The sequence below is a fragment of the Leopardus geoffroyi genome, chromosome B3 (genome assembly GCF_018350155.1).
Source record: "Leopardus geoffroyi isolate Oge1 chromosome B3, O.geoffroyi_Oge1_pat1.0, whole genome shotgun sequence".
Lineage (NCBI taxonomy): Eukaryota > Metazoa > Chordata > Mammalia > Carnivora > Felidae > Leopardus > Leopardus geoffroyi.
Window position 1 is genome coordinate 34,608,978 of NC_059337.1, and position 14,595 is coordinate 34,623,572.

General features: G+C 45.6%; 1 protein-coding gene across 3 annotated transcripts in view; it reads right to left on the reverse strand.

Moving 5' to 3' along the window:
• Positions 1–14,595, reverse strand: part of THSD4 (thrombospondin type 1 domain containing 4) — a 578,933-nt gene that overhangs the window by 441,555 nt on the left and 122,783 nt on the right. For all 3 annotated transcript variants that reach the window (XM_045449229.1, XM_045449231.1, XM_045449230.1), the window contains one exon: positions 7,885–7,987. In XM_045449229.1, coding sequence (XP_045305185.1) covers positions 7,885–7,987 — 103 coding nt within the window. The remainder of the gene's footprint in view (positions 1–7,884; positions 7,988–14,595) is intronic.

Sequence of the window (14,595 nt, forward strand, 5' to 3'; positions counted from 1 at the left end):
ACAGAACATTGCCATCACTCTAGAAAGTTCCATTATGTCCCTTTCCAGCTGACCTTTCCCCATTCCCACAGCCAAACACTGGTCTGATTTCTATCACCAGAGCCTAATTTTTCCTGTTCTAGAACATCACGTAAATGGAATCAGACAGAATGTACTCTTGCATCTGGCTTATTTTGGTCAACATAATGTTTCTGAGATTCACCCAGGTTTTTATACAGATCAGTAAGGTGTTCTTTTTTTTACCGCTGAGTAATACTCCACTGCACGAACGTACTATAGTTTGTTTATTCAGTGTCTTGTTGATGGATATTTGGGCTGTTTCCAGCTCTGGGGCTATTATGAAAACAGCTGCCGTGAACATTCTTAAATCTTTTTTATGGACACGTGACTACTTTCATTTCTCTTGAGTAAATGAATTTCTATTAAATGGTGAAGGATGTTTCTTATTACAATACCTTGCAGAGAAGCAATAATATACTTTCTTCAGGATGAAAAGAAAAAAACCTATTTTTCTTTTAGGACAGAGTAGTTTCATGGATGCCATTCTCTTAACCCCTGACTCCCTCTCCATACACTTCCTCCTTTCCATCTGCAGACATCCTCATTTCTCTGTTCTACACAACCTTTCCCTCTCCCCTTAATCTAGCAAACGCTCTCAATAGGCCTTCTTCATGGCACTTTAAAAAAAATTCCCAGTACTGTTGCCAACAGCCCATTGTGGGGTGTTATTTTCTCAGTTCTCATTCTCTCTTGGACCTCTTGCAGTGTTCAGCTTAGTTGGCCGGCACTTGCTTGCTCCCTCTCTTTCTCTCGCTCTCCCGTGCTTTTTAAGAAAAGCTAAACTTCAACTACTACGTTAATTTTCAGAGTGCAAACAAGTACCCAAGGACTGGTCTTAAATGCTCACGACTGTACAAATCCTTCTCTCGGCTTCCATACACATTGACAGTAGTGATTCCGTAGTCACACTCTGAGGTTTGAACCTGGCTCTATCACCCACTAGCTGGGTGGCCCCGGGAAGGTCACTTAACCACTCGATGCCTCTGTTTCTTCTGTAGAATGAGGCTGATAACAGAAGCCACCCCTCAGGGTTGTTGTGAGTGTTAAATGAGCTAGCACTTATAACTGTGCCTGGTATGCAGTAGGCGTTCAATAAAGACAAGCAATTTCTGCTATCTCATTTGATCCTCACTGTGGTGTATGTAATAAGAGAGCTTTATAAAACACAAGAGACTTCATTAGTACAAGAGATGACACCATGCATTACGACGTCTTCTCTTCACAATGGTTGAGCCTCTTTCCAGTTGAGCCTCTTTCCCCTGTTTCTTTAATGTGAACGCAGTGCAAAGCTGCCTTCTTGATGTCTCTGTCCTTATGATTCTACACTCTCTTGAAGAGTCTTATCCATTGTGGCGGCTTTAACTGTTACATCAAGGCCAATGACTTCAACTATAGGTTGACAACCCTACGGTATCTCCCTTAAATTTCAATTGCTCAGCATCTTGCTACCATTTACTCAAAGTCAACGTGTATCAAACCCAAATCATTGTTTTGTTTTCACAAAGAGGTTACCCTTGGGATTTCTCTGTCCTCAATGATATGCTCACACTCCAAGTATACAGGGCCTAGTCTTGCCAGGTATTCTGAGGTATAAGACAGCCCGAGAACGGATCTTGTGTGGGTATTACTGGAACGCTCCCCTTGTTTCCCCATGGCCCGTCCTGTCTGCTCAGAAAGGATCATGACTACAGACGGTCTGTGCAGGAGGGGTGGGCAGCAGGGGTGAGCGTTCCAGAAACCTAGGAGTGAAGCTGGTTGGTTCAAACATGAACATCCATCCCAATCCCAAGCACCGGGTCCCAAGCCTTCCAACTTCACGTCCCACGGGTTTTGATAACACCGTGGGTGCTTTAATCTGGCAGCCCTTGCCCCATGCCCAAACATGGTGTCCATGCCAGGGCAGACTGCTGGACTGGTGGAGGAACCAGCCGCACACCTGGGCACCTGGGCATCAGTGTTCCAGCTCTGTGCCTCAGAGCTTTAATCAAGGGAAAGAACTTGATCTAAATGGCTGGGGGGCCTGTGGCTATTAGAGGCTGTGTGGCACCTTTAATATTCCCTGGAGCAAAATCTACTGTTCTTGCAAGCAGCCTAATCAAAGTCACCTGAATGTCTAAGGAAGGCATCTGGGGAATTTTGTCGGAGCTTTCTGCCTGTGCTAGTCCTCAGGGTGGGTCACAGATACTCCATTTCTCCTCTTTTGAGCACACATGGCATGGCATCTCCCTGCTGCCCTTGAAGTTAAGTGTGACATGCAACGTGCCTTGGCCAACGAGATGTGAGCAGACACAACACTGATCACTTCTGGCAGAAGCTTTAAGAATCCGTGTGTGATTCACTTGTTCCCTTTCTCCGCCTCAGTGGGAACCTAAGAAGACGGGCAGCTTCTACCAGCCTGGCTCCCCAGATGAACAGAGCACACACTACATTACACATGGAGCATGAGCAAGAGACAAACTTTGGTTGGCGAAGTCATTAGTACTAGGCAGTTCTTTGTTACTGAAACATAACCTAGTCACTACTGACAGATATAGCGGCCCCATTCATGCGGCCAGCTGGCAACCTCCAACTTCTAACTCAGCCTCGCCTCCAGCCTTTAGATTTCCACTCTGTTTTAGTTCACCCCTCGGGGCCACAGAGTGCACTTAAGCTACCCAAACACAAAGCTGTCCCCTGATTGGTGGATTAAGACTGATACCTACTGTTGGGTAGCCCGCGGTGACCCAGCAAAACTCTAGAGCCTAGTGCTGCCCAGTCCCAGCGCCGTAGGCATGAAAACAGGTGCCATATTCCCCAATGTCAGCATCTACACAAGAGTCTTCCTATTGACGTGTCCCCCACTAGCTGCGCTGACAGCATCATTTATTGTCCAAAATGGTTCTGAGGGTGAAAGGGGACTGGGCGACGGGTACAAATCCTTCCTGTCCTGGGCACACAAGGACACATGGGCACCCTAACTCTGCCTCCATTGTCTTTACGATGTTAGGTCCAGGGCTACGCGAAGAATTCCTAGAGGCGTTATCTAAGGACAGATCGCCATATCCAGGAAATGTGATTAAAGGGCTAAGAGGAGCCGTGTGGTGAAATTAATGTGTTTATCAGAGAGTACTCTGCTTTTACTATGCTATGTGGCATTGGACTGAGTGAGTACAGCTGTTTCCCTAAGCAGGTACAGGCAAACAGCAGTAGACATCCAAACAAAACCAAGAGCCCAATGCAAAATCCAGCCACAAAGTCTGAACACCCTGCAGAAGCATTAACGGCATCTTCCTCCCACAGGTCAGCCTGGGAGTCATTTAAGAGGAAGAAGGACAAAACCAAGAAAACAATCTTAGCAGCAAAAAGAAATATTTAAGCAAAGCCAAAGTAAATGCAATTTCGGGGACCATGGGCTCCTCCTCCTCTGGGCACCAGAGACACAGTAACGTCAGTAAATATTTTCAAAGAACATTGAATCCTCTAGATAGGGTAACACGTTGTAGAAGACAGCTGATTTTTTTAAATTCTGCTGCCATTCGGCATTTTCCTTGACTTTGTGAAACACCACGATTCGAAGTGGTTCATTTAAAATCTCACAGCTTATAGTCAAGAAGCCCGTAACGATTTTTAGTGAGTCTGTTTTTCTGCGTCCCGATCCCCACTCCCCTGCCTGTGCCTCCTGTGATGTGGGCCTCTCACGGAGAGCTGATCACACGACCTGAGCCAGCCCAAGGACCCCCAGCCCCCAAACTCATGAGACTGAAACAGTCACTAGGTGTGTCTGTTTCCTAGGCCTCCATAACATATCACGGCGAACTGGATGGCTTAAAACATCAAGTTAATCTTTCCCTCACGGTTCTGGAGTCCAGGAATCAAGGTGTAGGCAGGGCCGTGCTCCCTCCAGCGTCTCTGGGGAAGAATCTTTCCATGCCTCTCCCCGGTTTCTGGTAGTTGCTGGAAATCCCTGATGTTTCTTGGTTCCTTGGCTTGTTTTAATCTCTGCCTCAGTCATCACATGGCTGTCTTCTCTCTGTGTCTGTGCCTGTGGCTTCACATGGTTTCTTCTTTTTATAAGGGTACCAATCATATTGGAATAAGGACTCACCCTACTCCGGCATGACCTCTCCCTTGCAGCTTCATTATATCTACAAAGTCCCAATTTCCAAATAAGGAAAACAGGTACCAGGAATAGGGCTTCAGCATATCTTGCGGGGGTGGGGATGGGGACACAATTCACCCCATAACACTAGATGAGAGAGAGTCTCTACCACTGTGATTGCAAGCTCCAAGCCTTGTAAGCCTGCTCATACACCGGAGAAGTAAACGAACCAAGAAATGGAGAAAGACAGAAAAAGGCAGGGTCCTAGTATTACTGAATTGCTGGAATGCATTTATATCTGAAATCTAGTCCACCTCTCGGACTTCCCAGTAACACAAGCAACAAAATATCTTTCTGGTTTAAACACTGGGTTTCTGTCCCTTACGACTAAGAGCCCTAATCAATATATCTACTGAGGAATAATGCTATGTAATGTGAATTCAAAGAGTTCCCCATATTCGGGATGGGGAAGAGAGGGTAGGGTGTACATAAGAAAGATTGGCCATGAGCTGATAACTGTTGAAGTTAAGTGATGAGTTTAAGAAGCTCATTATTATGCCATCAAACTATTCTCTCTGTGACTACAGATGTTAAAGCAAGTGTTTAAAAAAAAAAAAAAAAAACAAAACTCACAGGCCTCACACTTTGAGTCTAGCACAAATCGGGACAAACCAAAGAACAGAAAAGATAGAATCAAACATAAACCAGACAATAGCAGACACGCACAGGGAATACCTGTAATACGCGAAAACCTTAGCACTCAAGTTCTTTGCAGCACACAGGGCTTTTGATACTAGACCTGAATCTATCGAGGGCCTGACAGGGTCAGGGGATCTTAGATAACCGTGCTGGCAGATGACCATCCCAAACTATTCAGAGAAGGGCCAGCACCGTGCTTCAGCTCCAGGCAAAACAATGGAGTGCAGAGAGCCCTGCTGGAGGAATTCTCTTTCCTCCCAGCTAATCACAATAAAGCAGCTAGTATCCACAGCCAGCAATAAAGCAAGGGTGTGGCTCGGACAAAAGACCAGGTTACTCCTTCTCTAAATGTTCACGGACAACTACAGATGTTCTGACGCAAGAATATATCTCACGGTGTATAAAAACAGTCATGATTCTGCCTCAATTTAGGCAAGAGCCACCACCACTTCTGAGATCATGCCTGCCTGTCGGATTAGAGGTTCTCGACCCCAGCCACCCACTAGAATAACTGGGGATCTTTAGAAAATCCCCATGCCCGGGCTGCACTCTAGACCAATTAAATCACAATCTCTGGGAGTGGGGCCCAGGCCTTGGTCTTTCTGGAAGGCTCCTCAGTGATTCTAATGAGCAGCAAAGGCTGAAAACCACTGTCTCAGGTAGACCTAGCTCTGTAAGGTGCTCTCTCACCGTAGATCTGTGCCTCGCTTCTCTGGGCATCTCCCGCTGCTGGTCAGACCACCCTCACTTTCTGATCTACTCATGTGGGTAGATCTCAATCAGTCCAGAACCTACTTCTTTCCTTTCTAGTAGTTTCCTAGGGCTGCATGATAAAATACCACAAACATGATGGCTTAAAACAACAGAAATAAACTCTCATAAATTCAGTTCTGGAGGCTGAAGTCCAAAAGCAAGGCGTTGGCAGGCCATGCTGTCTCTGAAGGCTCTACCCCAGGATCCTTCATTGTCCCGTCTAACTTCTGGTGGTCGCTGGCAACCCGTGGGGTTACTTGGGTTTGTGGGCACGTGACTCCAATCTCTGCCTTCGTTGTCACTTAGCACTCTCCCTGTATGTCTGTGTCCTTTCTTCTTCTCTTACAAGATCATCAGTCATACTCGATTAAGAGCCCACCCTACTCCAGTAGGACCTCAACCCTTTACATCTGCAGTAACCCTATCTCCAAATAAGCTCACGTTCTGATACTTTTCAATCCAGCGCACTCTTCCTCCCCCATATAAAGCAAGTCTTAGTCTTGATCTTCATCAGAATCCATGTAAGACCTAGCTAACTGGGACCACAATGCCTTTTAAAGTAAGTTTTTATTTTGAAATCATTTTAGATTTACAGAATAGTTGCAAAGATCATATAGGGAGTTCCTGTATGCTCTGCACCCAGCTTCCCCTAATGTTAACATCCTGTAAAACCATGGTACATTTATAAAAACTAAGAAACTGTGGCTCCTGGGTGGCTCAGTTGGTTAAGTGTCCAACTCTTCGTTTCAGCTCGGGTCATGATCTCACAGTTTGTGAGTTGGAGCCACAGTGCAGAGCCTGCCTGGGATTCTCTCTCTCTCTCCCCGCTCTATCTCTGTCCCTCCCCTACTCGTGCTCTCCCTCTCAAAATTAATAAAGTAAACATTAAAAAAATTTTTTTCACTATTACCACCAGCATGATACTATTACCTTAACTATACACTTTATGCATATTTCACCAGGTATTCCGCCAAGGCCCTTGTCCTTTTTCTGTCCCAGGATCCAAATCCGGATATCAAATTGCATTTAACAAAATGCTTTTCAGAATGCAAAGGGTCACAGCCAAGCTCTGATTCACAGCAGCAAAACCTCACTTCAGGCTTCCTTCCCTAGTTTACCCTCCAGTCTCTTGGCCACCCTCACATTTGCATCCAGCTGGCTGTACGTTTCATCTGTGTCTCCTTCCTGTTTGGATCTGACCACCCCAATATTTTAGTCAAGCTAGTTCGTGACGATTTTGAGGTCATGGAATCTCCTTGAGGATCCAAGAGATTCTCCTTGAGAAGCTACAGACTCCCCTCTGAAGAACTACAAAGACAGAAACAATTTTGCGTCCAATTTCAGAGCAGATATCGGTACCCAATAACCCCTCCCACTTCCCCAAGGGTCCCCACCGTAGCATGACTTTCCACAGTCTGGCTTCCCCGGGCACTGATTCTGTAATGAAATCAGCACAGCTATCAAACCCTCTCTCAAGACAATTTCTCCGTAGCTCCTGGGCAGAGCAGCAGTGCTCTGTACTCTGGGTTTTGACCAACGCCAGGGGCCCCGGCCGCTGTCTTGGGCTGGCAATAGACACTGAAGACAGCTGGACTCTCCCTTCTGGCCAACTTGACCGCCAGTATCGAACCTCACAAGTTTTGCTTAACCCATCACCTCTGAGGAGTCCACTTTCTCTGCGATAGAAGAAATATCCCAGAATGTAATACTTCTCAGTCCTAAGGGCATGTCACATCACCTCGGTTTCAACTAAGAAAAGTGACCCTGGGATCTAGAGCAGTATTGGCAAGTTCTATCAGAATCAGATCTTCTGCCATTTTGAAACGGCAAGAACCTCGGAACCAAGGCCAATGCCTGCCTATGGCGTTTCATCCTTGGAAACTGCACGTGAGGCCCTCCCTGCACATAAAAGCCGAACAACTGGTTGATACAACCCTACACGTCCTCTGAAGCCACCACATGAACCCTGGAGCAGGGCCGAGGGAAAGGGAAACTGTCCCCGCTCAATCCTCCGACGTTGGTTTGAACCTCTTGCTCCCCCCAGTTCTTCAAACCCCGTTCGGTCCCACTCAGATGCTGCTCGTTTCTATCAATCTCTTATCCATGTGATAATGGTCCACGAGTCTCCTGAGCTACACTACCTGTGGGCTCCCCCCGTGTCCTGGGGTCACACTTTGCCCCCTGCTGCCACTCTGATGAGGCTCTCGCCAATTCTTCCAGCGTTGAGCAGAAGGGAGCAGTGTTGGAGAACAGACAGACATAATTCCTATGGCCGGGGCTGTGTCTATTCTTACCTTCTGCAAACGGTTCCCACTCATAAAACCGGCCCATGAATGGCTTGTTGTTGTAGGATGCACACTGAACCTCCCGGATACTTCTACCGCTTTCTGGACACACCTAATAAAGCAGATATTAAACATGCGGTTAGTGTCCGTATCTCTTCACGGCCCCAGTCACACCCCAGGAGACCTCTCCAACTGTAAATGCCAGCCGTCCTCTACCAAAACCAGGGTTTCTGAAAATGTGCTGATCGCCTGCGTTAAAAATTTTAAATGCAGATCTCAAGGCTTCATTCCAAGTTTACTAAATCAGAATCTTTGGAAGGACACTAAAATTTTAACAAGCTCCCCAGGTTAAGCTTTGGCACCATAATTTGAAAACCACTAACCGAAACCTTCTGCTCCTGACAAATTGGTCTGCTCACCTACTCCAAAAAGGCCATTCATTTCCATCTGCTTGACTTTGTTCATGCCATTCCCACTCGTGGGATAATATTCACACAAGCATGTACAGAATCCTTACCATGCGCAGATACTGTTTTAAACATATTACACATACTAATTCATTTAATCCTCATAGTGACCAATGAGGCCAATAGGAGAGTTCTGCAGATTTTTCACAGATGAGCAAACTGAGGCACAAAGGAACCGCTCAGCCAGTGAGGGCAGAGGCTGGATTTCAGGCTACGTGGTCTGGTGCCCATCCGGATGCATCTCAGTGTCCTTCCCATCTTGTCTACATTCTGGTCTAAATGCGCTCCACGATCTAATGCCAGAGCTCCCGGCCTTTAGCGCACAAAAGAATCACCCAGAGATCTCATGGGAAATGCAAAGTCCCAGGTCCCTCTCCCAAGGATGGCTGGTAAGTAAGTCTGGTGTGAGATATTTTATCAAATTATCCAGGGATCTATATTTTATCAAATTATCAGGTGATCCTGATATACTAATCAAAGAAAATATCCAGCTCCCTCTAGTTTCTTTCTTATTTACAAATGACAAATATGAACAAAGTGTGACATGAAATGAACAAATGTGAAATATAATAATAAGATCAGAGTCTCTAATTCAAATCATGGATAAAGTGTGATCTAGCTTTTTTTAAAACCTAAGTACATTCTTATTTAAATGTGTGTGGGGGGTGGGGGGGGGCGCCTAGGCGGCTCAGTCAGTTAAGCGTCCAACTTCGGCTCAGGTCATGATCTCACGGTTCATGAGTTCGAGCCCCGCGTCGAGCCCCTCTGACAGCTCAGAGCCTGGAGCCCACTTCAGATTCTGTGTCTCCCTCTGTCTGCCCCTCTGCCGCTTGCACTCTGTCTCTCACATTGTCTCAAATATAAATAAACATTAAAAAAAATTTTTTTTTAATTTAAATGTGTGTGGGGTCAGTGTGTATGTTTTAATAATCAGAGGGAAAGGAATCTGGACTCTTACATATTAAAAGCCCTGTATATAAGAAGTTTCTGGAATAAATTGCCAATAAGGCAGCTCAAACTCCTGAAGGATTTCTAAAGAAATCCACTGTACGTATCAGAAATGCCAGATCTTTTGGAGGAGGAGGGAACAGAGGGAGGAATAAAACCAGGCAGAAGGGAAAGCATCTCTTGCTTGAAAAAGGACAGTTGAGAGAGGCCGCTGGTACAAACACCCGGGGTGGTCATAACCCTGCTGCAGCCTGAGCCAAACCACATGGAGCGAGAAGCCATGTGAAGCAGAACGTGATAGAAACCGGTGGGGAAAAAAAGGGCCCGGTGGACAGACAGGGTGGGCTGAGCTCTGACAATCAGTGAGAAGCCGACAGGCCGGGGAAGGCTGCCTCCATGGGTTCTGGAAGGCAAGCCTCTGGTGGCCCCCGAGCCAGGAAGCGGGTAGGCGTCCAGCAACACCAGCTGTCTCCCTGAAGGATTTGGGGTTAAGATGCTTCTGACAACCCTTTGGCCAGAACTAGAGCTCGACGGGGATGTGATCAGTTGGGTGACTTGGGAGAAGCTGACATCCTTGCAACAAGAAAGAATCGCTAGGCAGGTTGTTAAAAATACAGGTTCTCAGGCCTCGCCCTCCTGGGAGGGTAGGGAAAGGGCCAGGAATATATGCTTGGAGATCTGGCTCAGCCACCCCGGTACCAGAACTCAGTGGCAATGAAAAGCCACACCCAAGCCTCAATCTTACTCCATGTTAGTTAATGCCCAATCACATTGTTAGAGCAGGGACAATCAAATCCAACCCTTTAATTCTGATGAGGACACTGAGGCCAGGAGACAATCAAATCCAACCCTTTAATTCTGATGAGGACACTGGAGACCAGAACAAGTGGCCTCAATGTCCCATTCCTCAAATAACCACACCTATGTAAAGCCAGGCTGTTCTGCAATGAGGCTTTAGCCAGAAGCCTCCCCCACTCAACCTGGTGGCAGTTGCCAGAATTGGAAGCTACAGACCACAAACTCTTAGCCAGTCTGCTTAACCTCTTTCTCTTCCATCAGCAAAATATGCTAATAGGCTACACCAGGAACCAATGCATCTGTGGAATCATTCTGAATCGCTCAATACTTGATGGTCTAAATGTGTGTTTCATGACATGCAAAGTAGTCCACAACCCATTAAGTGAAAAAAGTGCTAAGTGATTGTGTGTGTGTGTGTCAGTGTGTGCAGAGAAAGATTAAAAGCATTATCTCTGGAAGGTGGGTTATAGATTTTTTTCTTTTCACAAAGAAAACTTTTGGCTTATTGCACTAATTTTTCTGCTATATGTAACGTTTATGTAATAAAAATGTATAATTACTGAATCCTTCCAAACACTTGGCCCTTTGCCAGCTTTGCACGTGCTTATAGTTGATAATCTTATGGTAGATTTTAATGTCCCACTAAAGCTCTTACTATGTCCATTTGCATCTACCAAGCCAATAGTCACCGGAGATAGATCATTCAGGATGCCCTGTCCCAGGTCACCAACAAGTTCCTTATATCTGAGCACGGCCCAGTTACTTCCTGAGGCAAAGGGGCTTCATGTGGCATCCGACCCACAGTGGGGGGGGGGGGGGGAGGGGGGTCAGGTGCTGCAGCAGCAAATCCACTTCCAGTTGCCCAAAGGCAGCTGAGCCCAGCAAACTGCCTATGGTATCCAGCACGTGGCTAGCATGGGAAGATACAGCAGGAGATGACCAGGTGCCCTGCCATGGCCCTGGGTGTCCCTAGCAGGGACTCATTCACATGATGCTAGGGGAGCTGCCAATTAGAGGGTAGGAGAGGGACCAAGTCAGAGAAATCCAAGGCTCACAGGGTCCAGCTGTGGATGTGGGTTACTGAGATGAAATTATAGTAAAGACGATCAAAACAGAAGTCTGGGGTCACAGTGATGTTAAGAATAGCTAACCTTGGGGCACCTGGGTGGCTCAGTCGGTTGAATGTCCGGCCCTTTTGATTTCAGCTCTGGTCATGATCTCGCAGTTCATAGGTTCGAGCCCCACATCGGGCCCTGTGCTGACAGTGTGGAGCCTGCTTGGGACTCTCTCTCCCTCTCTCTCAAAATAAATAAATAAATAAATAAATAAATAAATAAATAAATAAAACATTAAAAAAAAAAAAGAATAGCTAACTTTTACTGAGCACTTATTAAATATCAAGCACTCCACCGCATGGTTTATGTATATTAGCTCATTTAGTCCTCACAACTATTATACCCATTTTATAGATGAGAAAGTTAAGGCAGCAAAAAGTTAAGTGAGCTGTCCAAAGCCATAGGGCTGATAAGTGGTGAATTCAGTATCTGAATAACACTTTGGATCCAGAACCCATGCCATTAACCACCATGCTATGGTGGCCCTCAAGACTGGGTGGGCAGCAAAGTTAATTTGTGATGGGTCCTCAGACAAGAGGGCCTTAACTCCTTGCCTGAGAAGTCCTGGATCCCAAGGTCGGATCCAGCCTCTAAGGCCTGGGGAAGGGGCCTCAGCTGTAAGGATCAGGCAGTTGCAGATTGAGGATGAAAACCAAGCAGGGTCAGGGAAATTCTGTTTCACATCTCTTGTGGGTTACATCTGTTGGTACTTGTCATACTTTTATCGGTATATGATCTCCTCTCATTTCAACAGATTCCCTGAAGTTAAAACTTTCCGGTTACAGATCGTTTTACATTTGTTACATTTTAAGTGGGTTGCTTCCTGATGCCACAGACTGAGTCACCCTCACCTTATCAGTAATTGTCTCTATTTTACACAGCAAGTTGGCTTTGGGCAGATTTCCCGCAGCCACTAATCCTTTCCATGGGCAGAGATTCTTGTCATCTTCAGGCCGGAAAAGTGGGACAAGGGAAAAGCCGGGTAGATAGAGATCAGGATCACAGGATGGGGCTAGCAAAGACCAGAGCTCTATTGCCATGGAATGCCTCCGGGAGATAACCTCCCTTCAAATGACTTCCCTCCATCCCAAAGGGGGAGAGATGTTTCCACTGGTCTCTTATGGGAAAAGGAAAAAGATGTGCTTTAATATAATAAATCCTTATAAAGCAGTTCAGACCCTGTCCAAAGTTCCATCTCGACAACTGCCTAGGGTTGCTATGCGTTACAAAGAGGATTATGGAAACTCGGGCTGTGTTGCTAGTGACCCTGGTTAATCTGAGGTGACTACTGCCTGCACCTAACTTCACCGTCCAAGGGGCCTCTTGGTGACCACATACTCACCTTCTGATAATTACTTTCAGCTCCTCAGTCAACTGAAGGACTGAAGGGCATCATCCCCAATGAAGGTGGCACCAAGGGACATGACCTTGAAGTCTTCCTGGGTGAGACATGCATTTTTTTTTTTATCCTTTGCATTGCTCTGGATTCAATCAAAAGACCAGTACAAACATACAACATGCGATGTATTTAACATCACCCCAGTGAAGAAATCGAAAGAAAGATATCTGGAAAGCGTCCCTACACTGCCATGAGAAAGGGACCTTGGGCATGTGACTTGGGCAAAGCACTTTGCTTCTCTAAACCTAAATTACTGCATTTCAATAACAAGCCCTGAACCACTCCCACCCCGCAGGGATTTTTGCAAAGATTAACTTAGTAATACATGAAAACTTCTAGCTCATAATAATGCCCACTAAATGTTAGCTGAACTGGAATCTAAGTAGACATCAAAGATGACTCCAGCAATGAGGCGCCTGGGTGGCTCAGTCCATTAAGTGTCTGAAGTCATTTCAGGTCATGATCTCACGTTTTGTGGATTCAAGCCTCGTGTCGGGCTCTGTGCTGACAGCTCGGAGCCTGAAGCCTGCTTTGGATTCTGTCTCCCTCTCTCTCTGCCCCTCCCCCACTCAGTCTCTGTCTCTGTCTCTCTCTCAAAAATAAACAAACGCTAAAAAAAAAAAAAAAAAAAAAAAGACTCCAACAGTTCCAGAAGCTTCAGGCGCCTGACAGGTAGGTGTTCTGAGCAAACACTCCCCTTTCTTTTCCACAGCTGTAAAAAGGGGCTTTGTTTTCCAGCTGTAGAATAACAGAATAATACAACCATGCAACCATGGATCAAAATTTCTTACAAATTATCCAGCACATTTTTCAAATGTGTTTCATATCTGCTTTCTCAAGTCACTTGGAACAAATTCAACCTCGCAAAAACTTTTGCCACCTGCTACCACTTCTAGCACTCTCTAGACAGTCAGTAAATTGGTTTATCCAAAAGGGTTGGGTCAGGGTTTGGATTTAAAACAAAATACACAACAACAAAAAACCCCCAAAATCCCGAGGTTTTCTTAGTTCGCAAACACCTTTTCTCCCCCATCCAAGTTCATAATGTTCTCCTAGAAAAAGGTGTTTCCCTCTCCTTCAAAGAGCCAACGGATGTTAGTATGACTAAGCCCATTTATTCACCCAGGAAAACCACGTATTTTTAAGTGCTCTGGATAAACGTTCATACAAATCTAGACTTATCCCAGTAGTACTTATTATTTCTCCCTCCTTAGATGTATATATCTCTCTGCCTGTAAGAAGATCTAAAGGAGGGGTGCATGGGTGGCTCAGTCAGTTAAGCATCTGACTCTTGGTTTCGGCTCAGGCCATGATCTTATGGTTCATGAGTCTGAGCCTCGAATCGGGCTCTGTGCTGATGGCTCAGAGCCCGCTTGGGATTCTCTCTCTCTCCCCCTCTCTCTCTAACCCTCCCCTGCTCGCTCGCTCACGCACTGGCTCTCTCTCTCTCTCAAAATAATTCAGTATCCTTTTATTTCATTTTTATTTTTTAATAAACTTTTAAAAAAAGATCAAAACAAGAACATCTTTTTTTTCTAACTAATCAGAAAGTATATGGCAAAATGTAAACTTTTTTTTTTTAAACATTTAAAACTTCTACTCCCCCTAGTTGCTACTTGCAGGATCACATTTATAAGAGTGGCTTCCTTCCCCTCTGCTATCTGCTAGAAGAGCGGGTGAAATTCCTTCAAAGGCAAATATTCAATGTGGCCCTAGTACTATGTGTCATTATTGCTGTGACCTCGCAGGATACAGAGAAGAACCCCTCATAATTAGGGATTTCACAGGCCAAGAAGAGAAAACTACATCAGTTAACACATGTAGTTCAGCAAACTGGACATTAAATTTCTAATCTTGCAAAACAAGGAGTTAACTGATCCTCCCTAATGTTGATAAATCAAGAGAACAAAAATTGTGAATATACTATATGTAATTAAAAATATACGGGGCACTTGGGTGGCTCAGTCGGTTAAGCATCCGACGTCGGCTCAGG